This window comes from Notamacropus eugenii, chromosome 1 (assembly GCF_028372415.1).
Source record: "Notamacropus eugenii isolate mMacEug1 chromosome 1, mMacEug1.pri_v2, whole genome shotgun sequence".
Classification (NCBI taxonomy): domain Eukaryota; kingdom Metazoa; phylum Chordata; class Mammalia; order Diprotodontia; family Macropodidae; genus Notamacropus; species Notamacropus eugenii.
In genome coordinates, this window is record NC_092872.1 from 484,796,273 (window position 1) to 484,823,059 (window position 26,787).

At 39.3% G+C, this 26,787-nt stretch overlaps 1 protein-coding gene across 6 annotated transcripts in view; it reads right to left on the minus strand.

The window, feature by feature from the left end:
- The window catches only part of AK8 (adenylate kinase 8), a 174,488-nt gene that overhangs the window by 64,827 nt on the left and 82,874 nt on the right, over window positions 1-26,787 (minus strand). For all 6 annotated transcript variants that reach the window (XM_072632805.1, XM_072632804.1, XM_072632802.1 and 3 more), the window contains 2 exons: window positions 24,287-24,418; window positions 20,920-21,009 (listed from right to left, as the gene is read on the minus strand). In XM_072632805.1, coding sequence (XP_072488906.1) covers window positions 20,920-21,009; window positions 24,287-24,418 — 222 coding nt within the window. The remainder of the gene's footprint in view (window positions 1-20,919; window positions 21,010-24,286; window positions 24,419-26,787) is intronic.

The following is a 26,787-nucleotide window of genomic DNA, read 5'->3' on the forward strand; positions in this document are numbered from 1 at the left end:
CAATTTTTTGAAAATTATGAATGAAGTTTAAAAAATGCTTTTCAGGTCTCCAAGTGTCTCAGAACTCCAGAGTACTGAGAGGTATAACAATAAAATCTTGTGAGAATAGAAATAAGAAAACAATGAAAAAAGTTGTTAGGATAGTACAGCCCTTAAGAGACCACATGGCTCAAATCCCCTCCATTTTACATAGATGAGAATAGGGTGAAAAAATTGATTTTCCTAGAAGCACATAGCTAGCTGTTTGTTGTACTAGAACCAATTATCTCCTGTTTTTCAGTCACTTACTTTTTGCCCTACACAAGACTGCCCCTCACTAATGCCCCTTTCACATAGATATCCTAGTTTATGCCAACTTCCTGGATTCGCTCATTCCATCAATCAATGAACAAGTATTTTAAAAGTACCTCCTGCACTAGGCACAGGGGGAGAATACAATGTTTAGGTAAGATACTGTCTCTGACCTCATGGAGTTCATTGTTCCAGTAGGAGGGTGACTGTTGAAGGCACCTGGGGGACGTAGGAAATAGAGTGTGGAGCCAGGAGTCAGAAAGATCTGGATTCCAACCTGGCTTCAGACACTTACTAGCTGTGAGACCTTGGGTCATTTTACCTGTCTGCCTCAGTTTCCACATCTGTAAAATGGAGACAATAATAACAGCATCTATCTCCCAAAGCTGTTGTGGGGACCAAATCAGATAGTAATTGGTAAGCACTCAATGCACATAGTAAGTGCTATATAAATGTTAGCTATCATTATTCTTATTCAATACAATCATATCTGTAAAGTACTTAGTACTGTGCCAGGCAAAACACTGCCACTCAGTGCTTTTTCCTTTCCCTTCCTTAGACATTTAGTATAGTACGTGATGATACTTGAAGAGTGCATCACACTGTGGCACAAAACCAAGCTCTCTGTGACATCTGAGGGGGTAGGCTGTCCCTGACTGGGGATAGCAGGGACAAGTTCATGGAAGAGGAAGCATGTGAACTGAGCTTTGAAAGAAAGCTTTATCTTTAAAGAAAGCTTTAAAAGAAATGGTTAGAAATTCAGCAGATATCCTAGACATATGACACACCAGGGCTGGCAGGTCCTGCACAGCAAATACATGATGTCTAAGTAGAAGGATGGGTTTGATGCTATCAACACACCTTTACCAATCTCCTTAATCTTCCATTCACATCCATGGAATGAAAGAAATTCATACTAATGGGCCTTCACTGTTGTTTGTGTGCCATCATATTTTGCCTCAGATCCCGAATAAATATGGTAATGGAATATATATTCCATGTATATACATACATACATACATACATACATACATACATACATATATATATAGCACAGCCTATGAAGAATTAAAACTGGAGGTCACTCAAAGGCTGTCATCTGACTAGACACATTATGAAGGGAAAGAGGTTGCAACATATTGCAGTGGCACTCAGGGACTGGTGTCAAGGAGTTCCTCACGGAAATGGCTGGAAGAGGTAGGCTTAGGATGAAAGTGGTGGACAGAACAAGGGTACAGGATGATAATCAGGCAACCTGAGTGCTGAGCTGGTATCTCTATATTGTGAAGAGACCTTGATGAAAGTCCCCAGGATATTAGAAGCTATAGTATAGGGTTTGGAAAAAAATATAAACAAGAACCCCACAGGATGACAAACATATGCATAGGTTGTGACCTGTCCATTGGAGGGAGTGCCCACATTGATGACATCATAGATCCATTGACCTACATATCAATTTATATCAATCAACTTGTATTGTCTAGTGCATCTCATGGGGTTGTTCTTGATGAAAATGCTTTGTAAGCCTGAAACCACTATGAAAATGTAGGTTATTGAGACAGACATGAATGAAATGTCAAAATCATATGCACTGGGTGGCAAATCTGGTTATGAAATCTCAGGTGTGGGGAGGGGGCGGTTTTAGGGAGTTCATACTAGCCCTTACATATAAATAGAAGACAGATAGGTGGCATAGTGAATAGTGTTGGACCTGAAGTCAGAAAGACATTTTCCTGAGTTCAAATCTACCCTCAGACACTTACTAGTTGTGTGACCCTGGGCAAGTCACTTAACCCTGTTTACCTCAGTTTCCTCATCTGTAAAATGAGCTGGAGAAGGAAACGGTAAACTGCTTCAGTATCTCTGTCAAGAAAACTCCAAATGGGGCCACAAAGAATCAGACCCGACTGAAATGACTGAACAACACAGTAGATAGAAGAGTGCTATAGCTAGTTTACCTGGGCAGAAATGGTTTTGTTCTTAATGTCATCCCCCAACATGTGCACTTCTCTTATCTGTGTCTATTCATTGTTCAGTTTCGGATTGAACTATATAGCGTGTTTGACTCCGACACTGGAGCAAACCCCACACACCCCAACCCTGAGTATTTGTTAAGGCTCTTGGGCAGAGATCCTCCAACACTGTATATCACCACAGAGCATCTGACAGGTGGATAATCTATTCTTAAAGATCTCCAAAGATTTTGGCATGAACTGATGAGCTAGATGAATTAAAAAAGCAAAATCAAAGCAATTCCTGTTTAACATTTTTCTCACACAACATTAGGGAGCTCCTCCATAGAGCACTTCTGTGGCACTTATCTGGGTTGAGGTGATGAAGGGTGGGAGATATTGCTAGAGGCTAAAGCAAATTATAGATAACTCTGGGTGCACTGACTTGAACTGCTTCATGTGAGGTAGGAAAAACTCTGGCCAAATGAGCTTTTCTTCTCACTTTCTAGAAAGATTCTCTGAAACATGTGAGGTCCCAGGATGCAGCCCTGGAGAAGACCATGCATTTAGCTAAACTGACCAAAAAAATCTATCTCCTCTCCTATCTGCAGTTAGTGTGCTTCTCTTTCAGTTTCTCCTTTTTTAAACTGTCTTTTTTTTTACCCTGTGAAGACTATCGACTCCTTTTTTCCACCTTGCCCTATCTGGCTGGCCAGTTCAGCACAAATGCACTTTTTGGGAAGGATCTCTGCTGTTGTGTTCTGCCAAAAGTTTAAAGTCCCCTTGATAATATCACCCATTTAGCCTTTATCCTCTTCTCAGATAGAGATTTTTCAGCTTGGGTCTAAAGTCTTTCACCATTAATTCAGATGCCTAAGGCTTGATTTCATTGCTTGACAGTTAACATCTTACCCAGAGTACTAGCTGCTGCTAAGGGCTACCTCCCTGGAATGTCCTGTCAACCCGAAATTTAGCAAAGCGCAAGATGTGAATGTCCTATTATTTTAGGAGGCCACACTGGATAACTTCACTTGCTTGCTCAAGATCTTTCATGAAAGACTCGAATCTTTACAATGACGTCAAAGTAGTTAAAACTTAAATTCACTTGTTCCCTGATGAACTTGGTTACTGATTTAAATAGTGACTTAATGCCATTTATCGTCAGAGAGGCTAATGAGTCTTAAAGGAATACCATCCAGCCTAGAATAGGTCTATGGCTAAAGACTGAGCTTCCCCCCACCCAAATCAGGCATGATCAGGTAGAAATCCAATGAGGAAAAAGGGTCACTGTTTAGGATAGCCCCCACATGCCACATCTGATGGATTGTGGAAAGGCTCTGTCTTTTCACTCTCTGCCAAATCATAGAATGGGAGAATGGAATCATCTTAGAAACCAACTCATCTAATTTTAACGTATAAAGATCCTGATGTCCGGGGAGGGAGAGTGATCTTTCAAAAGTGATACAGGTTCCTGAAGTCTCAACCTGTGGGCTTTACATTTCACCACACTACCATCTCTTATACTGTCTGTAACTAGCCCTTGCCGTGTTCCCCACCCCCCCCACTTACTTATAAACGAGTGTCCTCTAGATGCAGAATAATAAGACATTAGAGCTAGAAGGGATCTGAAACCTGAAGGAATGTTACAGAAAGGGGGAAGTGACATTCCCAAGGTATAGGAATCTGGGCAAAATGACCCTGTTTCCCTTCCTGGATACTACCTTCTCCTCTCCCTTCTAATACTTCACCCACCCCCAACTTTCCCTCTGCCTGGGCAGTGACGCAAGAAAACAGTCATTTGGTATTATAACAAACCTGGGGCCTACATGAACTTAGATTAATTCAATTCAACAAACGATTAGCCCATGACCCTCTCCTGGCTGCTCCCATCCAACAATTCTGATAAAACTGTACCTCCCTCTTTTCAAGTTTCATTTTTGAGACTTCTTGTTCCCTTAAAGGCTGCCTCAGTTTCATTTTTACAAAGCTGAAGATACAGGTGTTGGTTGGGGTAAGGGAGGAATCACAGAATGTGAGAATTGGAAAGGACCTCAGGGGCCATCTAGTCCCACCTAAATACACCATTGTAACACAGCCAACAAGTGGTTGTCCAACCTCTGCTTGAGGACCCCCAAGGAAGGGGAATCTACCACCTCCCAGGGCACACCATTCTACTAAACTGACCTTTGTGCAATGTCCATCATTGCTCTTGATTCTGCCTTCTGGACCCAAACAGAACAAGTCTAATCCTTCATTCCATGTGACAGCTCTTCCAGCACTTAAACATGTTCCTCCTCCACTCACCCACCCAATGACAAAGAGATGAAGCAATCAATGTACCACTACTAGTCATTTACAACAAAGAGGGGAGAGTCCTATAGACAGAAACATCTGTGGCAGCACTTGTAGGAGCAAAGAACGAGAAGAAATGCAGGTGTTTATCAATTGGGAAATAGATGAACAAACTTTTACATGAACGCGTGGTGTATTGTCATGGAAGAAATGACACACAGGAAGAATTCAGAAAAACCTTAGCAAGTGTGAGCCAAGTAAAAAATACATAATAACATCAAGGAAAACTCCACTGAAAGACTTCAGGACTCTGATGAATGTAGTGACCAGTGTGGTTTTGGAGGACCGAGGGTATGAAGCAGAGCAGTGCTGGATTTTAGAGATACATCAAGGCACAAGTTTTCAGACACTGTCAATAAATCTATTCCTCTTTGTGTCATTGGGCTCAGTTGTTACAAGGGAGGGTTCTGCTGTTGTCGCTGCTGTTGCTGCTAAGAAGTGATCGTAGCATTAAAAAACAAAGTATTTTTCTTAAAAGACCTAGTTGATATGTTCTGAGTGTCCCTTGGTACCTCACTAATAACCTTGAATTGGGGAATACTGTCCTCTCCAGGCAGCTAGTTGGGCAGGATACCATTCTTGGTAAGACCTTTTAGGAAGGGATGGGATAGGAGGGTGTCAAAGACGGTAGTGGTAGTGTCTTCTTTTTATACCCCAAACCAACAGGTGCTTCTTAAAGACGAGAAAAGGGAGCTCTAGAAAGCACCCAGGCTTTGCTCATAGATTGAGGTTGGCCCCTTTTAGGTGGCACCGGTTATATCATCATCAAAGAAATTCAAGGAGACCTAATCCATCCTTATTTCTTAAAGACTATGAGTATGCAGAGCATGGCATCAGTTCCTGGCAGTTGCCAGTGTGTGTCTGCCTCCTTCCCGGATGTAATTGGAAATTATGACTGTCTTTCCAAGCCCCTATAGCTCTAATAGACAGACAAGAGGGTTCAGCAGTTCTACCATTACTTGGTCTTTCCACTGTTTGTTTATTATTTACTGCCACCTGCTGGCCAAAGGTACATCCTGCATGCCCCCAATAGCCTACTTCGACAGCTAGCACAGCAAACCAATTCACATTGAATTGTCCAGGAGGGCCAGGGCATAAAACAAGGCATTCTTTACACTCCACAATCTGCCTTGGTTACACCCTGAAATTCTCCAAAGAAACTAATCTGACTTTCTGATAAATCCAAGCCATAGGTAACAGAATCTCACATTGCTTAACAGTTTAACAAAAATCAAACAATTTTAAAAACCCTCCTCTGCAGAAAATAGAATCAAGATGAGAATTTCTTACGTATGTATATTTTTTCCATTTACTGAAATATATTGCCCTTGAACCAATTAAAAGCATATTTAATGACTCCATGAACCTTTTGATAAAGGTTTTGATAAAGAAGGGTCAATCCTTCCAAACCCCTAAACTTAGGAAATCTCATGCCTCCTCTCTTTGCTATATCTGCCAAGGCAAAAGGCTTAGAGAAAGCCAAGAAATCTAGTCCTAGAAGTCAAGTCCCCCAGGCCTCATGGAATCCTTCCTAGCATAGCAGATAAGGTCCTGGGATCTCTGCCAAGGATTTTTTTCCCATTTAATTGAATAATTTTTATCTTTTTGGTTGCTGTTTTTCTATTTTGCAATTTGTCAACGTAAATGAGGTTCATTCCTATTTAGGAACATTGTCCTACAAATGCTGTGGGATGAGAATGATATTTTCAATGAGATCGTTGAACTGCTGAAGACCTTGCAAAATAGAAGTTTGGATCTTTTCATCTCATAATTAAATGAAGCCTGATTTAATCTCCAGTACACAGAGTAACTTAGGAGGAACACAGGTCAGACGTAAGCAAGATGAACTAACTTTTTTATTTGATGTAGTCTCAAATGTGAAGTTCTAAAAAGTATTACAGCTGTATAAGTTTCATGTCTACTGGAAAGGTACAGTGCCAAATTTTTTAAAAATTAGCTTGAATGTCTGCAGAGGAACAAGTTCAAATGTTGTTCACTGCAGGTGGGGAAAGGGGTGTGGGGATACTTCAAGTAACTATCCAACTAACATCTCCACAAGGTTAATTGGAAGAAAAACCTCAAACTCTAACCAGGACGGCACCCTGAACTAAGCTTTAGTTTCATTCTGCTTATCATTTAAAAGTATTTATTTGAGACAAATTCATATGGGTGCTCCCACAGTGATGTGAAATGGACCACTTGGAAATGGATCCCAAATCAATGTAAAGTATGCAAACAGATTTTCCTTTGATTTGGGGGAGGATGAGGGAGGGAGCTGTAGAAACAAGGCACCTGAGATCAGAGGGAAGAGGAGGGAAGAGGAGGAAAGAGGTAACACCAAGAGTTACTGACATTATTACTACCAAGTAAAAAGGCCTTAAGTTTATATACATGGATGGAGGAATCCTTCACCTATATGTAGATTTGGAGCTGAAAGGTGTCTCTAAAAGTGTACTCAAGGCCCTGGTTTAGTGGAAGAGTTCGTTCATCTGAATTCCTACTGACTAGCTTTTGTGGATGAAGTAAAGACATCACATACAGCCAAGGCTTGAGATGGGAAGTGAAAGTAGAGGAAAGGAATTGGATTAGTGGACAGAATGTGGTTCCCAAAGCCAAAAGACCTGGGTTCAAGTTCTACCTTTGACACATACTAGCTGTGACCCTGGGCAAGTCACTTAACCTCTCAGAGCTCTAGGCAGCTCTCTAAAACTACAGATTTCAGCAAAGGCTGGTAACAATGCAAGTAGAGGGAGTTCACTCATGTGGGAGTTCTCTATATTAATGAAATACGAAATCCAATCCCTATTCTTTGTGGCTCTTCTTTTTCTATATACACCATCCCCATCCCCGTAACCCTGAACCACAATAGTTTTCTAGCTCTTGGAGATGTCAGATCAGATAATAAATGGCAAATTCTCCTTTTCACTTTTAATTCTGGGGAGGCTAGTAGTTCTTTGTTTTTGTTGGGTCATTTCAGCATATCTGACTCTTTGTGACCCTGTTTGAGGTTTTCTTGGCAAAGACACTGGAGTGGTTTACCATTTCCTTCTTCAGCTCATTTTAAACATGAGGAACTGAGGCAAACAGGGTTAAGAGACTTTCCCAGGGTCACAGAGCTAATAAGTGTCTAAGGCCAGATTTGAACTCATGAAGAGAGTCTTCCTGAGTCCAAGTCCAGTGCCTTATCCACTGGACCATCTAGCTGCCTTAGCTATCGTTTACTGCTCTCTGATACTAGTGATAGTAAAGTTAAGCTGTATAAATGTCCAGCCTAGATAATTCAGACACAAAATTCTGGATATTATAAGTTACTTTACTCACAATCACAAATTCCAAATATTTAAAGAAACATTCATAATTACTCACTCTTCCCTTCCCTTTCTTTTGTAGCTTCAATGCTGTACAAAGACTCTTGGCAGTAATCACCTAATATTGTCTTCTATCTTCTAATATGCCTATCCATAAGTTTGGGTCATCATAATACATGTATATTTACTATTCCATGTGTTTGCACTGAGTTTGCTACATAAAATCTTCAGTGTCATCTTACATTCAACACGATCTTATTATCACTTTTGTATTGTGGTTCCACAGATGCAAACCCATTTTCAGAAGACAAACCCATTTGGGTTTCACCTGCCTGGGACACTGTCAGAAGCCAGGGGAGTTTTAAACAAACCAGGAATCAGAATTCTGAAAAAAGATCTGGAGGGCATCTCTAGAAAAGGCCTGGTGTCATATCTTTGTGCTCTGCCATGGGACTTTCAGGCTGGAGAAGACAGGGTTTAGTCCTCTGTAGACTACTGCCTGTCAAGACCAATTTCATAGCTGAGCAGATTGGAATGTTATTCTTTCTCCATGGCCATGGAGAAAGAAGGAAGAATTTCCAGGGCATCTTCAATTAAAACAAGGAGAAAACCATGTACTCATGGATTATTCACTTCATAGGACCAAAAAAAGTACGGCTGGTTGTTTCATGAACTAGATGACGTTCAATCATTGCCTCAGTTTCCCCCAGACAACTCTGATCTTTTGATGATTGTACCTAGTAAATCATGATTTGAAAATGAAAAGCAACAATAGAAACAGTTCAGTTAAAAGAATACAGAAAGGACCATGCTGCAAATAAACCTACTGATGAAACAAGGACTTTAACCTTCAGTTCATTAACAGAAATTGCAGCATTTAAAACATACTGCTACTTTTGACTACCCTGGCCACAGATTTTCTTCAACTGAAAAAAAAAGAAGACTCCTACCTATTTTCCATAAAGAAATCTTTGTAGCAATCCCAGTGGAAAAGTCAAAAGTTTGACTTGAAAAAAGAAGCTACTTCAAAAGCATTGTCAAACAGAGGTGAGGGTTTCTTTAAAATGCATAAATTAAAGGGGTATATGTTAATACACCTATAGAAAACTTTACATTGGGGGTTCTGTCCAGGGGTGGGCAGGAGAATGTGTATCTTCATATGCTGGGGAGGTGAATAAAATATACATTTAATAAAAGAGCAAATTAATCTGTTTATTACTTACTGTTTGGACTGCCTGTGTGTGTGTGTGTGCGTGCGTGTGTGTGTGTGTGTAGAAAAATGAAAGAAAAATGTAGAATTTTCTCAATAATAAAAAGGGAGTTGCACTGCGGGGCCCCTAAAGCTTGTGAAAAATTAAACTCGACGGATTCAAACTGTCCTATTTCCACTTCAAAAGAGAAGAGGCACTGAGCTCTTCCCAACTTATCTTCAAACGCCCAGCACCCTAGAAAGTTTCTTTAAAAAAATAAAGTCTCCTGTTCCCCCAAGCACTGTACCGGTTACTGTATCCACTGTCTCTCCCTCTTCTAATTATACCCATGTGAGTCTATTAATCAACTTGTAAATTATTTAGAGAGTCATGCGCTATCTTCAGCTAGTACAAACACACTGCATGCAAAGACTTGCTGAAATCGCACAGAGGTCCCTATGGATCTCTCTCCCGTGTTAAGACAGCTTGCAGCTCTCCAATACAGCGCCGTTAAAAACAAGGAATAACATTCAGCTTTACCTCCTCAGATAGAAAGATTTACTTTGCCTTTCAACTCAGCAACTCTTTGCAAGTTTTTAACAAAAGAGAAAAGCTGGCCTATTGTCGAATCTTTAGTGCGCATTTAGTGATGAGAATATTAATTCACCATCAGAAATGAAGGCTTTGGCAAAGCGATTATCATTATCATCCTGAGGGTTGGTCTTTGGGAAGTCAAATTTGAAAACCTTCATAATCGTTGGAAGTTAAAATGCTTGTTTGGTTTCTGATTGTTGTACTTGCTGCACAATAGCTAGTTCTAGCACTGGTGGAAATTAGGATATCCATTTTCCTTTTCCCTTCACCATATTCCCTCCCTTCGTGGGTGTGCCGCATCATTAGAGACCCCTCTAGATGGAAATACCTAATAAATAAAGGGAGAAGGAAGATATCTATTCTGGTTCACCTCCGAGGGATTTCAAACAGCGACATAACGTGATCTGTTGATCTATTTTTCCATCTATCCTCTATGTGCATCAGGATCTGCATTTTAATGAGAAAAGCCATTATAGCAACTAAATAGCTGCTTTCCCAACCAAAAATAAGTATGTCTCTACAATATTCTCTGAGGAATTCAGAGATTTTTGTGATTGCCCTGCTTTGGATGAGGGTAGGGGGTGAGGCGTGAATATCAGGGGATGTGAGGAGGTTTGGATTAAAGACTAGTTGCGGCCTAGCAAAAACAAAAACCAGCCAAACAAACAAAACTCAACAAACCCGTTTTGCAAGGGTATGAACATATTGACGTTGTCTCCTGCTCAACTCTTAGAAAAAGAGATAATCTATGAAAAATGAGAGCCCAACTCAGAAATTTCTGGCTAGATGAATAATCGTTCCCGCATTCTCCTGACCTTACTATTCCAACAAGTACGAGAGGATGCCTCTCAATAATAAAGACAAACATCTCACACACTCAGAGCAAAGACTTCAACCAAGAAGGACAAGATATGCCTTTGGCTGTTTTTAAATATCTTCCCTGGGCAGCCATTCTCCAGAGAGAGCCAAGCAAAGTGAGGAAGAGAAAACAATTACCACAGTCTCAATGGAAGGCAACCTTTCTGAACTAAAGAGAGGATAAGGTGCAGGCTAATTGGACTCAGAAATCTGAAGGTGGGGCTCCTACCTCCTACCAGGGTCTGGACCACAATTTATGGGTGTAACCTATCTATCAAGGGGCAGTGTATTTCTTTGTGGTGAGGTGACCACAGTGTGATCTGGTGGACTATGTTGGCTTTTATACTCAGTATAAATATAGAAAAAGAATTTTATGATTCCAGAACCCTCACTCTTCCCTAGGAAATGTTAGATTTAGGGACACAGCATCCTAAAACCAACTCAGAGATGGCAACCAGAGCAAAGGTTTGAGAAGAGGAGTAAGACTCTATGACTAGAACATTATCTCCACTTCCAAGGATGGGAAAATACCGACTTGTGATGTCAATAGTCCAGACTTGCAAGGAACCTATCAATGCCAGGAGCCTGATTTTAAGTGGCACATAAACAACTGAGTACTTAATTCTACCGAACACCTGGAGATGGTATTAACTCTGCACTCTACCACTGTACAAGTGACAGAGATGTACAGCAATGAAAATGGCATGATTTAAGATTTAATACCGTTCTTCATATGCAGACCAAACACCTATCGACTTTAATGGGGATTGTCTGCATAAAGAGCATGTGCTTAAACCCTTGGGGAATAAATTTGCTATTCAATCTGCAGCTATAGTCAGAATGAGTTTAGGAGGTCAGACCTATATATTTCCAAGTCTAGGACACATATACTCAGCCAAAGGAAAAAAACCCAACCATCCTTCAAACACTTCATCCATGCTGCTCTAGCCAAGGTCCCACAACAGAAGATTTAAGACAAGGTTAAGGTGGGACCCTGGAGTGTTCTTGCCAAATAAATGTGTAGACATGGGTAAGTGGCATAGTTCTTAATTTTGTAACTGATACTAAGTTGGGAGGTGTTGGCAGTACCTATAAAGACCAAAAAAAAATGTAAACAAGACTATAGAGAGGTCAGAAGGGGGTTATAACATCATGAGACCAAAACTGGGGGGAAAGGGAGAAGCAACAAATCCTTTTAAGGAGAATGATGTGACAACTAGTACAGTGGGGCAAACAATTATGATTATGGTGACAGTGGTGATAATGCTTTTATATCTATATATACACACACAAATATGTATGTATGTCTTGTATGCATACATATACCAAAATCAAGACTTTGTCTTCAGAGATGATCTCCCAACAGTTTATTCACTTCGATCATATAATCCTGAGACCAGAGCTAGATGAGGTCTTAGAAAATGTGCTTATTTGAACACAGACTATAACAGTATCATTCATTCATTCAATCACTCAACAAACATTAAGTCCAGTATTTATCTTGTTCCCAGTACTGTGCTGTTATAAGAGTTTAGATAATATACAATCTCTATCCTTATGCTTACAGTCTATAAGGGAGACAAGACATGGCACCCACATAACTACAATATACAATAATGTGAAATAACTTTTCCATTCAAGAATGCAAAGCAAAGTCTGAGGGGGAAGGCTGTTACCAACAGGAACATTCATGGCAAAAAGAAGCACTTCCCTTGGGCTTTAAAGAATGATGAGGAACCCAGCAGTTGAAGAAGAATATGGGAGATTTTCTAGGCATGAGCAAAAGGCAGAGGCCAAAGAACAACCAAGAATGTTTGGGGACAAAAAGTGATCCCGTGCAGGATTAGGGTAGAGTACTTGGAAGGTCCTACTGTGAGATAAGATTGGAAAGGTGACACATGGCAGACTCTTGATCTTGAATGCCACACAAAGGACTCTGCACTTTCCTCAGTGAGCAACGAGGAACAAATTACAGGCTTTTGAACAGAGGAGTAAAGTGGAGAGATCTATGAGTAAAGGAGATTATCTCATCAGAGTATGAAGAATGGAGTGGAAAGGGGCAGGTAGTGGAGGCAGAAGGACCTGTAAGGTTCCAGAAGGGTCCACATGAGTGTTACCAAGAGCCTTTACTAGGGTGGTGGCAGTGGACAGAGAGGAGGGATTGGATGGGAGATGTATCTCAGAGAAGTATGATGTGTGCTAATGATATCAGAGTCAAACAGAAGTGGGGGCCACTAAATCTTACATAAGGATCCTTGCAGCCCTGATGGTGACTTGGCTTTAAAATGTGATATTATCTGTATTTGAGTATATTTTTATTTTGCTAAACGTTTTCCAATTATATTTTGATCTTAATTTAATCATGGGATGCATGCAGCCCATGGGTTATATTTTTGACTCCTCTGGTCTACCAGACTAGGTGATGAATTGTTTATGATGGTAAAGAGAGAGGGAACAATCCAAGAAAACTCCCAAGATTTTAAACATGGAAGAACAGGTGAACATTGATATTTGAAAAAAGAGAAGTCAGAAAGTCAGAAAGAGGAGCAAGTTAGCAAGTCAGACAGCTAAAGAGAAGCTCAGTTAGACAACATGAGAGCAGAGACCACAAAATGTTGTAAAATAGAAACTAGAAGGTTATAAGCTGAAGAGACCTTAGTAGTCCCCTAGGTCGGAGGTTCTTAAACTAAGATCTGTGAACTCATTTGTTTTTTAAATACTATGATAACCGTGTTTCAATATAATTGGTTTCTTTTGTAATCCTATATATTTTATTTCATTCATTTAAAAATATTATTCTGAGAAGGATCATTGTTGTTGTTCAGTCATGGCTGACTCTTTATGACTCATGGACCATACTGTCCACAGGGTTTTCTTGGCAAAAATACTGAAGTGGTTTGACGTTGCCTTTTCCAGTGGATTAAGGCAAACAGAGGTTAAGTGACTTGTCTGAAGTCACACAACTAGTGTTAAAGGCTGAATCTGAACTCAGGTCTTCCAGAATCCAGATATAGAGCTCTATCCACTAAGCCACCCAGACACAACCTTTCCATGACACATAGAAAAGGTTAAGAATCAAACACACACACACACACATTCACACACACACACACACACACACACCACTAGGGGCTTAGTCTTGGACCCCACTCATTTCACAGACAAGAAGAAATTCCAGAAAGGTCAAGTAATTTAATCAAGTTCACACAACCAGTTGAAGGCAAAACTAGAACTAGAATCCAGATCTCTTAAGACTCCCAGACTCTCGGTCATAGAGTACTCTAGAAAGAAACTAGAGAGTAGATATATCAAAACAGGCTCTGGCAGCAGTGAGCAAAGACTTAAGCATAAACATAGGTAGTAGGAGGTAGGAGATGACCTCACCGTCATTAGGCCAGTGTCCATTGTCAGTGGGAGAAAAAGAGACTCAAGCCTTAGAAGGGAATGAGACCAAATGGGTAAGTCCAGGGGAGTTGATAGATCTAGAGTCTGAAGAAACCGTAGGGGCCACCTAATCCAACACACCCATTTTACAGGTGACCAGGCTAGATTGAGTGACTTTTCCAAGGTTACACAGGCAATAATCATAGAAGTCAGGATTTGAACCCACTGCACCACACAAGCAGCTACTATGAGCAAGGCATAAAGACAACATCCAAACAGCCCTTGTCCTCCAGCAGTTGACTCTCTACTGCCAGGCGCAACTTGGACACAAGTAAGCATGGCACAAGGGAAATGAGGAAGAAGAAAGAACTACAACAGGAGAGATGATCAGGGAGGCTTTGCAGAGGAAGTAGCAGCTGCATGGAGCCTTGCAGGAAGATAAGACTTGTGAGTTACCACTCTCAGATCTCCTTCCTAACATCAGTTCTAGATATGAAAGCACACAAGCAATTTAAAACAAAAGTCGAGCAGCCTCTTATAATAGATAGGGTCAGAATTCAAGAGTTTAAAAATCCATGATGGATGTAAAGGGATTGCCTTGATGCTCACCCCTTAGTCCCTTCACTCCAAGGCAGCAGCGAAAGAGAATTCATATGGACCACGAGGCTGGGATTTCAGGAGAAAAGATTTGAGTGACTTCTCATCACCTAATGTGAAACGACCCTCAGTGATGACATGTAAGAAAAAAAGGGAGAAATGACCCATGGGGAGAGGGAAATCTACTCTGTGACCTTAGGCAAGTCACTTAAACACCTTAAGTTTCAGTTTCCTCTTCAAGATGAGAGAGTTGAACCAGAGGGTGTCTAAGGTCCCTTCCAACAGTCTATGTTTTAATATGGTTTCCAGCTCTAACATTCTGATACTAGGATTGACAAAATGTCAAGGAAACTTGAAATGGATATATAACATGGTTCATGAGAATAACTTAATTTTTCTATTTTTCCCATAAGCTAACAGAGTACTCTGTGCATAATGGATACTTAATAAACGTACATTTAATAATACATTTAATAAATGAATAAATTGGACATTACGGAATAATGAATGAATCCATCAACTTGGGTTGCAACTCAGGTTGCCTGCAGCAAGTACTCTACATGAGTAATGTTGTATTTGGTTAAATAGGGCAGCAGTTTTCAGGCTGACCTTCTCTTCAAAACTAAATTCTATTGAGGATTGTTTTCAACTTTCTTCCTGACTTAAATGGTAACAGGAAAGTTTCATGCCAAACTGGTGTTTTTCCTTCTCCCTCCCTTCTCAGAACATAAACCTCTCTAGTTTTCTCCAAGGCTTTAGTGAGGGCCACTAATGAGGTCATGTTAGTATTTACTAATGTAAATTCATTCTTTGTTATTCCTTTGAGAAGAGGATTAGTGGAATGACAGAATTTATTGCAACTCTTACTGAGATATGATAGTTGCAGTATCTTTAATTTTGTAGAGATGTACAGCCTAAATAAATAAGAAGCTTGGGGGCATATCTTTAGCATAGAACACAAGGTCTGAGATTACCTGATTGCTAGTAATACATATGGAAAATGGTAGTCAACTTTCCTTATGTTTCTTTAAAAAAATTATCCAACTGAAGTTAAATTTGAAAGAACTACTCTGGATTTGTTTTGCAGAAAGTTCAAGGAATTACAGAATGTCAGAACTGGAAGCGATCCTCCTCCTCTCCATTTTAAAAATAAAGAAACTGAGCCCCAGAGACTTAAAGTAACTGGCTAAAGGTCACAAAGTATGGCAGAGCTTGACTGAATCTAGATTTCATGATGATGATGATGATGATGACGATGATGAAGATGAGCATTTATATAATACTTTGGTGTTTTCAAAGCACTTTACATTTGTAAAGGGGCAGCACCAGTGCAGGAGTCAGGAGGACCTGAGTTCAAATCTCACCTCAGACATTTGACACTCACTAGCTGTGTGACCTTGGGCAAGTCCCTTAACCCTAATTGACTCATCCTGAGTCATCTCCAGTCATCCTGATGAATATCTGGTCACTGGATTCAGATGGCTCTGGAGGAGAAGTGAGGCTGGTGACCTGCACAGCCCTCCCTCACTCAAAACAAAATCAAGTGCAAGTCATGTCATCATTTCTTTGATGGCACGGTCTTCTTCGACAATGAAGGGCGAACACACACACACACACACACACACACACACACATTTGTAAAGTCTCATTAGAGATGAGGAAATTGAGGAGAGTGGTTAAGTGACTTGACTGAATCACATATCTATAAATGTTTAACGCAGGATTTGAAATCAGGTTTACTTAGACTCTAAGCTCAACAACACTAGGCACCACCTAATTGCCTCCAAGTTCACTTGATACCAAGTCCAATGTTCTCCCTTGCTTTCTCAAACCAAAGCAGCACATATTTATTCCACTTTAAAACAAATCATTTCACCAAGACTAATCTACAGGAAGAAAGTAACTGGCAAATGGATCAATGACATAGAACAGAAGTAGGGTTGCCAATATTTCTACAAAGAGGTTCATGATGCCCACTAAAACTAAGTGATCTATTTTGGCAATAGTATCAAGGAGGGATGTATGCTGTTTTCTTAATTCACTGTGGCAACGAATGTAGTTTAGGGAGCTGTCTCCAAGGAATACCATGGAACCAACTTTTAGTTCATACTCCTATCTTGACTTCTCCTTCCAGAGATAGTAATTTATAAGATCATCTCCCAGACTCAACACCAGCCCCAGTCAGCCCGGACACCATTTTTCTCCCTACAATTTGCCTGCTCATGGCAACCATCTCACAGTCCTTTCCTAGGTCAAATTAAAGATTTTTTAAAATTTAAAATGACCCATTTGTTTAAGAGGGAGGAGGAAAAAAATTGACTATGCACATCATTAACACTGATAATTAAAAACCCCATGAGACCAAAGGTATTTCAAGGCTCATGATGGCAGTAGCTTACATATGGATGTTGACGTCTTTCATATCTCAATCATCACTCTACTGGCCTGACATTCTAAGGGTTTGAGAATTACACAAGTCTGTGGCTACTAATTGATCTCTTTTCTAAGAATTATGAGACAGACTATGAAATATACATTTGTGAAATGATTTGTTATTCAGGGATGTAAAGATCTACAAGTGAAGTAACATTCAAGTATAGAAGGTGAAAGAGAAGAGAACAAGCTTTCATTAAGTGCCTACTATGTGCCAGGCATTGTCTTAGGTATTTTAATAATAATACTATCTCACTCGATCCTCACAACAACCTTGAGAGTTGGTGCTATTATGATCCCAATTTTACATTTGAGGAAACTGAGGCAGACAAAGGTTAAGTGACTTGTCCATGGTTACATGGCTACTCAGCATCTGAGACCAAGTCTGAGGTTGTCTTTTACATCCTGCTTACTGCAGCTTTACCCCTCTCCCCCACAATAGGTGTGAGATATTTTGATATCCAGTGAAGGGGAACTGAGTGAAATGATATTCAAAAGGTAGTTTGGTAAAGACCTTAAATACCAGCCAAAAGAGTTGGTATTTTGTCCTCTAGGCAATGGAGAGCCACTCATGGTTGGTTTTTGAATGCTGGAGTGAAATCATGAGACCTATATATTCTCATGTCTTTTGTCAACTGTGTGAAGGTGTCCCTGCAAGGGTGAGAGGTAGCCTCAACCTTAAGAGCCTGTTTGTTCGAATTGCTTATATGTTTTGTTATCATATATAAAAGTTAAGCATCCTCCATGTCACTTGGTAGGTATCAGTCTGTACCTTGGAATAAAACTAAGAAAGACAACCAAACATGGAGGCCTATATTCAGCAATGAACATCTTGGTTAGAGAAGCACCAGAATCAGGAAAGCAACATGAGACAAGAGAAATGAAATGCAACAGGGAGAGGCTTGGGAAGAATTACTAGGTAGGAGCTGCATGAACAGCCAAATAAATGGTGGGAAGGAAAATAGTGTCTGTCTAGGCTTATGCTTCAAGGTTACTCCAAAAGAATATCCTTTGAGTGACTATCTCTGGAAAGGAAAGTCAAGATGAAAGGAAAGACAAGAAATTATACTATTTCTTTGGTTCCATGGACTATTTGGAAAGTGTTCCCTAGACTATTTTTATGTTCATGGTAGCTTGAGCAAAACATCCCACCTTTCACACCTCTCTGTCATTATCTCAAAAAGCACATAATTTAATTTCAGAGAATCCTATTTTCTCTCTTTGAAACTCTTCCTGGTTTTACTCTAGTAAAGAAGGGCTCCTAGGGCTTTTTTCGAACCCAAAGTTTTCTTTGAGCCATAACACAAATTAGCAGAAATATATTTGTTCTTAGAGACCTTTTGAGTAGTGAAAGAACAAAAAGGGCAGCCCATTTTCAGAAATTTTTAATATTAGTTACTCTAGCAAAAAAAAAGAGAAAGAGATCATCAAAAAAATGACTAGGTTGAGATTTACAAGTTTTTTTATAAGGACTTTTATAAGGTCTTTTCCTTTCAGCAAAAATCTATTACCATCATTAATCTAAGCTCATATTAAGAATGCAGAGAAAACATCTCTCTACAATATCCCAAGCAAGGAGTCATCCAGGTTTTGCTTCAATTTAATAACATTGATTATGATGATAATAATAGCTTCTAAATAGCACCTTAAAGTTTGCAAAGTGCTTCATAGATATTTCATTTTGTCCTCCCAACAACCATGGAAGGCAAATGTTTTTATTATCCTCATTTTACAAATGGGAAAACTGAGGCAGAAGAAGGTTAAATGACTTGTCAAGGTCACACAGCTAGTACGTATCTGAGGCAGGATTAGAACTCAGGTCCTTCTGCCTCTTAAGTCTCCCATATCACTTAACTGCCTCTTTAAGATGGGAATTTCCTCAGAAAGTCCATTCCACCTTTGGACAACCTAATTTTAAAAAAGCTTTTCTTTACACTAAGCCCCAAGTCTTCCTTTATGCAATTTATACCTTGATAATTCAAGTTATTGAATCATAATACACTTAGTTTTCATTATCCAAACTACAAGAATAGAAAAACTGGAATAAAATCTTGGACCTGAATATTAGCAGACTCTCTTTTCCAGATTTCTTGCCACAAATAATAAAAACTACACTGGTTCACAAAGCTTTAGTTCTTCTTGCTTCAGAGTTATCAGAAATTTTACTTCCAATTTTCACAATCAAGAAAACACAAAAACTCTGTAATAGTTCTTAATCTAAAGTTAACACTAATCATCCCTTTCAGGGAGCATGCCTGGTATCACACATGCTATCCCTAAAGTTAGGCCCCTTCTGGCAGTGATATATTTCTAGTGAAAACCAGAGGCCTCCATGTTGGTCTCCATGTGCCTCCTTTCTCCTACCCACCATGATGGGGGGAGAAGGAAAGGAGCTCTGTTAAAAGCACAGGATTTTGAATAGTAAGAGCTATCCATTCAGCAGACTTCAGAGAGAGAAACAATTCTTCAGTTTCTTCTTCCTCTCTTCTGAATGTGTAGCTTGGGCCTCTGACAGCTATCCCTTGGGCTTCCTCAGAGGAAGGGAAAGGATTTCTTCTTATCCTTTCAGCATCTAGAGAGCATGCACGTGTTTAGGTGAACCTGAAACTGAATCTCAAGGTTTTAGCAGCTTCTTGTGCTTTGTGTGTTTTTTTTTCCTTGAGCACAAGTGACCAAACAGTGATATTAAGAGAGGAATTTCTGAACCCAATGGCTCCTTTGGGAGTTTTGGAAATCCTGGGTTCTGCAGTTGGTGCCAGCTGCCCTGTGCGAAGTGTTTCTTGTAGATACTACAGTGCTTCTTGGAGAAAAAGATGTCCACTGAGAGGAGATTGAGGTAAAGCTATGCCTTAGCTTGTCAAAAGATAAAGATAATTTAAAAAATTATTTAGACAGTTTTAGACAGTTAGGAATTCAGGTGAAAGTGAAATGCCTCTTCCTGTCTTAAATTTGTATCATGCTTTAAGGATTTGTCAGTACATGGCTATGAGTCTTTTGTGTTTAAGCATTTCTTTTGTGGTGGAGGAATTAAATAGCTGTCCTATACCTGATCAATCTACTTAGTCCATGAGTATCCTTTTAGAAAGGAATCTGTAAATCCCTCTTGGGATATGAGCCAAATCTAAGCTTGCTGAAAATGTTGTTCTCCAGAGTTCTATTCTAGGATGAGGGGGCATAACAAGTCAGAGAATTTGAGAAGAAACTTCTTTGTCTTCTGGGGGGAAGAGTTATAGTCCCCACCAGGACTGACCCTGGTCTGTGTGAGTCCCAAGCTAGAGTCCCTTAGTTGGAAGGGGCATCTAGCCCCATGGGCCACTGGGTTTGTTACACTAAATATCGTAGCTCTGGAGGGGACTTCAGGTGAAGATCATTTTACTCTCCCTACCTTTAGGCAAGTGAATATCTAATCAACCTAAAACAAATAGTGAAAAATCAAATTTCACGTTCATAAAGGAAAAAGACTCTTAAAAATCTGTTTGAAATAAGGAGATAGCTCCCTTCCACCATTACAATCTTAAGTGTGCTGTAGAAGAAAGGTCATTGGACTAGGAATTAGGAGTCCTGGAGCCTAGGCCAAACTCTGCCACTACTAACTCACTCGATTTTGGGCAATTTCCTTCCATTCTTAGGGCCTCCATTTCTCTTTGAGTGAAATGAGGGGGGCTGACCCAAATAATATTTAAGTTTTTTCTGGTCCTAAATTTTGAATGACATAAGTTAGGAACGATCAATGTTACTGCAAAGCAGGTCAGTGTTCACAAACTTGCCTCCCTTGGGCATCAAATTTAAGTGCACACAGAAGCTACTCATGAGTAAAGCAGTTGACTCTTTACTTATGAAACAGCCCATCTTTAATTCACCTGGTTATTGTTTCTCATTATGAATCAGAGATTTCCCACGCTGGATTATTTCTCATCAGAACTTGTAACCCTTTGGTGGTTAGTAGATAACATGACTCACCTTGCATTTCCTTTTGGAAAAATGGCCGGATGAGTTCTCCAACATTCGAATTGCGTGCGACTTCTTCTTTCAGCAGGTGCCCACAGCAGACTAAGGGAAGAGAGGAACAGAAAGATATAGGTTAAAGTTTAAATACGATGGGAGGAAGAGAAAAATAAGCCCCAAAGCTGCATGGTAGAAAAAGGTCACTGTGGACAGAAAAAAATAAAAAGGATTTCTCTCATGAGAGTATGGCCAAGCAAAAACAAATATCATACAGAAACTGAGCAGCAAAGGCTGTGAAATGAAAAGGAATGCATTTGGTGAAGAACATATTAAAAATGGAAGGCAAGAGAAAAGACACTAATAAGATGTCACCAAAATAAGAAATCCAGGAGGGCCTAGTTTAAACTCAGAATTACAGAGCAAAATTTGATACTCCCTGGTTTAGTAGGAACAAACAATATCCAGGAAATGAGTAAGCACAATTCTGAATGATGGGTCCCAAATGACTTGTGTTAATAATACTATTACGCAGGAACTGTTAGGTGCACAAGAGCCAGGATGTTTCGATTGCTGGCTATGGGGATGATCCTTTCCATCGGCAAATCACTTGTAGGTCAGGGTGGTCCCTGGCAAGTAATTTTCAAAATATGGTCGTGTTTACACTGCTAACGTTTAAAGGTATAATAACATCTTTAGAAGCAGTACTTACTATTAATAACAAAGGTCATTTGGTTAGTAAGCCATGAGACTCAATTTTCACATTAGTTGCTATATACATAAGTCAAACCTTCTTCTTAACTTTGTCAATCATGCCTTTATCAACCTGAGCCTGAGGCAGATAGTGAAATGAAATTAACTAATTAACTAATGAAATTAAATGCAAAAACTGAGAACTTCTTTACCAACTAAATTAGTTACCCATTATTTTGTCCATCATGACGATGCAGTGAGAACAATTCTGTCCAATTGCATTACAACTAATTTATTGTAATAGTAATGAAAAGGATGCTTCAGCATCACATTTCATTATAAAGTTCTGGAAGTTTGGAGGGATAAAAATAAAGTGGGATTTGTAATGATGAAAAAAGAGGTCAAATAACTTTGTTATTGCTTTTGTTGTAGGCTGTAGGAATTCATAAAAGAAGGCTGGGTGATATAGTTGGATAACATCAGGTTAGGGGCTCAGAAACCAGAGTTCCACTGCTAAGGGTCATGAAGTTGGGCAAGTTTCATAACTCAGCTTCCCCGTCTTTTAAGTGAGAAAATTGGAATAGATGTTCTTTAAGGCCCCTTCCAGCTATACAAGTCTATGCATTTGTGTGGTCCTAGGCAAGTCACTTAACCCTATTTACCTCAGTTTCCTCATCTGTAAAATGAGCTGGAGAAGGAAATGGCAAACCACTCTAATATCTTTGCCAAGAAAACCTCAAAGAGGGTCATGAAGAATCAGACAAGACTGAAATGGCCCCAAAACCACAACCCGTAAGATTAATAAGTATTAACTGTATAAAAATGTTCAAATGTTAGAAACTGTCTAAAGAAGGCTTTCAAGTTGTATCTTCTCCATCTACCCACTTCTGGAGCCTCATTTAAAGTTCTATAGACAGTAGTCACTCAATATGTCTAGACTGACTAGAAGAGTTTGATCTTGTTGATTTCTTTAGTTTCTTAGTTTCTAAGGAAATGGTGAAAAGTGTGGTTTGGTAATTTATAAGTGTGCATGGACACAAAGCAAGGAGCTGGCACAGAAGACAAAGCTTTTGACACTTAAGACCCAGAAAAATCCTTTTGACTTGCTATAGCAACTCTATCTCAGCACAGAGATTCTGTAAATGTGTTAGCTACCTGCCCAAATCTTAACTGGCTGAACTGAGGTTACTTATGTTGTCTTAAATTGATCAAGTAGCTTATAAAATTATAGATACAAATCCTCAAGTGTCCAAGAGAACAAAAAAGATTTCCATTTTAACATATAATCAAAAAATGAAAGGAAAAACTATGATGGGTGGCTTTTAGCTTCTTTCTTAGGAAAAAATCTTACCAGTTAAGTTCATTTCTGTGCAATTAGTTTGTGGGGGAAGAATTCAAATAAAAACATTACTGAAAGAAATATATTGCACAAGATAAAAATAGAGTATAGTGATAATTACTTAAGGATAAACTAACACTTCATTGATCTAACTCATTTTTAAAAATCTAACATAATTTGTTTGTGCTTTATTTATTCGATCTTAATCCTTTAGTTAAGGTGTTTGCTATAATAACTGCACATGTACGGACAAAATAATAAATACAAACAACAACAAGGCAATTTTAAACCAAGGATGACTCTGTGTTTGCTTTTCATTTGTGACAAAATGCCAATGCACTCTATTAATTACAACTAGGATTTTAGTTATAAAAAGACTTACAAGGCTGATTATATAAGCAAAATTAAAAAGAAAACATACTATGTAGGCCAATTTGGCTTACAAAAACCAAAAACCTATTACTGTGGGAAGGAAAAGTCAAAATTTTGACCAGAATACGTATCTCTGCTGATCAAATACAATGGATAACTGAGCAGTCATTCATTTTATACATGCAAACACAGAGGCACTAACCCTGGTTATTCTGAGTAAACTGAGGTTTTTTTTTAAAATGCCTTTATCAAGGTGAAGATCCACTAGAAACTTTTAAAAGTTCAAAGTGGGGTGGGGGGCGCACAGGTTGTGTAACTACATTTTATCTTTAAAAATAAAATGGAGGTTGCTTTAGGGTTGCAAAGAGTTTGAGGCAAGGCCTTTAACTCTCACCATCTACCCTGCTCTGTCTGGTGCTATTTCCTCTGACTTTCAAATCCTTTATGCTTTTTAACACATGCTGGCATCTAAGGCCACCTGGGACCACCCTGTGAAAGGCCGGGAGAGCTCATTTCAATATTTTCTCTCCTCCTGGTAAAATATTTATTGAAATGGTATACAGGAAAAAGTCTCCATCCACTTCAAAAATTGTTGGACTGTAAACACCCCAGGCTGAGGTTGTTGTATGACATCAGAAAATAGATGGATAGATAGATAAAAAGAGAGCCTGCATTATGCAAGGTCCACAGTTTCAATGGAAAAGTCAAAGCAGGAGGGCATCTCTGAAAAACTACCATTCTAAAGAGTATAAAAATGATGACCAGAAAAATGTTCTAACTGGTTTGAACTTGGATATATGGCTTTATTTGGTTAATTTTTTATAGCAATATTTTTCAGGGAGAAAAGTTGTTCTGCAGTTATAGACTAACTGAAAAATTTTATGAGCATTTGGGCAGGAAAGAAAAAAAGATAAAATTATTTCCTCCCCCCCCACCAAAAAAAGTTGGAAAGGAGATGGAATATATTTACTGGAAACTTACCATTGATAATGCCATATTTCTGAGCAAGGAGAGCTGCCTGTAGACTTTTCCCACTACCCGTGGGTCCACAAAGCAAAATCTTTGGAGTAAAAGGAGCGTTTGACCGATGCTGGCTTTGGACATAGGTTAGAGCTGAAGAGAAAGAATATAGGGATAATAAATTCTAAGTCCCAAATAAAAAGAAAACCATCTTACCACACCTTTGCTCTGCCTTTCTTAATGGGGACAATTATTCCCTTCTTTTATAACACCATGGAAACTCTGTGTCTCTGCTGAGTAGCCACCAGAGCAGCAGGGGAAAATAATTATATTTCAGAAACTCTGCCCTCCATGGAAAGACATAGGAAAGGCAGAGGGGCAAGGAGGGAAGCAATTAATTTCAGGAGAAGCTGCAGAAGCACCTGAGCACTGCCCAGCAATCTCTATAAAATACAGTGGCTCCCATTCTTTCCTACATGTTCAAAATACTTGTTATTGGCATGCGGGCTGTACATGAATGGCACTGCACTGTGATTTCTCAAAAATCAAACAGGATTGTGGACTTCTTCATGCTTTATCCCTATTATTATTATTTGCATGAAAAAGAGGGGTGGCATGAAGCCTCCAGACTGATTCTGGTCTCCCTTGTCAGAATCTGCTTTTGATTTCTACTGATCATGCCTGGTATTAGATGGAGGGTTCTAATAAATTTATTAGTCCAAGGGCCTATCTCCTGGGAACTTCTAAAGGACGGCAGGATTTGTGAAGAATAATCCGTGCAGCTGCACTCCAGTGACACAAACTTGGTTTCAGGTCCCCAAAGAGACGATGATCAAATAGGTCAGGGAGACAGTGGGGTTTAGCTCCCTCCACAGGACTGACTAGGGTGTGCCTGGCATTTGATGAACAAAGAGAAATGGAAACACAGAGGTGAGATACTCCTGGAAATAAGGTGACTATCACAGCGGTATGCTTCAGGGACCAGGGAGTCATGAGAGAAAGCAAGTGAGACCACCTGAAACCAGAGGGAACGAAAGCTTGGGGAAGTGAGACAGCCTCATCAGTCCAATGAAAAGACAGATACTTTGGAGATCTAACAGCAGGTATTTTACAAGGTTGCAGCCCCCCACATCCTCCCACTCCTGCTGAACCAGATCCCCTTCTTAACCAGGCCTTCCGAGGGAACAGCCAAAGACTCTGGCTTTGCAGGCAATTTGCAACTGGAAAGACAATTAGATTGCAAGTGTGTATGTAAACCTTTGGTCCCAGAATACCTTCTAATTCTCCCCGATTCTCCCCGATGAAAGAACATAAGGAGGAGATGCAGATGCCCCTGATTTTAGGAAACGGGGCATTTCAAAAGGGGAGAACTATTACCTAGTGTTGAAATTGTGGGAATTTCATAGTCAACAGTCTTCATAGAACCCAGATGGGGATTCAGACTGAAACTCAGATCCCAGAACGTTAAAGTTTAAAGTCATCACAGAGTAAAGAATGTTAGAGCATAAAATATTGGAGCTGAAAGGGACTTTAGACCAAAAATTGTTAAAAAACAGAGCAATGAATCTGGAAGAGTTCTGAGAATAAGAAGTGTTAGAAAAGAATAACTTAGTCCACAGAACATTAGAACATGAAGCATAAGAGACTGGATGGAAAACCTTAGATCATAGAATGGCAGAGTTGGAAGGCATCTCAGATCCTTAAGTCAACCCCAGTCATCTTATTGATGAGTAAACTGAAGCCCAGAGACATTGACTCCCCGCCAAGGTCACATAGCTAGTAAATGTCAGAGATGATGGTATAACTAATACTATTTTCACTGTTAATAGGTTGCCTGCATCCACTCCCCCAAAAAGGAAAAGCTGGAGAAAACTTGCCAAGTAAGATTCTTTATCCTTAATCCTTTTCACAATCCAAAATGTCTAAAAGCACACACACTACAGGCAAAGTAGCCTGCTTACAAATGATGCCCAATTTACAGTAAATAAGTAAGTTAATTAGAAATAATGATCCCCCAGACAGTCTCAACATCTAATTATTCTTTTAAAAATATCTGGCTGGTTGATACACTGCAGAGAGGAGGGAGAAAAACAAACTAGAGATTTTTTTATCCCAATTTTCAATTTATCTCTCTACATTATTAATTAATAATAATTAATATTCAGAAAGACATTTTTTTACAATTCCAAGCATGAATTCTTTATGAACAATCATAAGAACTTTTAAATTTAATTAAGTAATTTGGAAGTAATTAATGTATAAATTCAGAATCATGGCATAATATAAACTTCTTGGTTGTTTATCTTAGAAATATAGTGCTTGTTATTAAATATCCTTTTGAGATGCAAAGTAACTAGAAAATTATAAGTAATCACAAGATGGATTTTTTAAAGTGTAGTATTCTCTGAACTTTAAACTGCTGGTTGATTTTTTTTTCTTCTTCAGTTTTAAAATATAGGATTGTACTTCGGATATCACTCAGGTAAAATCAAGTTTCAAAAAACTCATCAAAGCAAAGATAC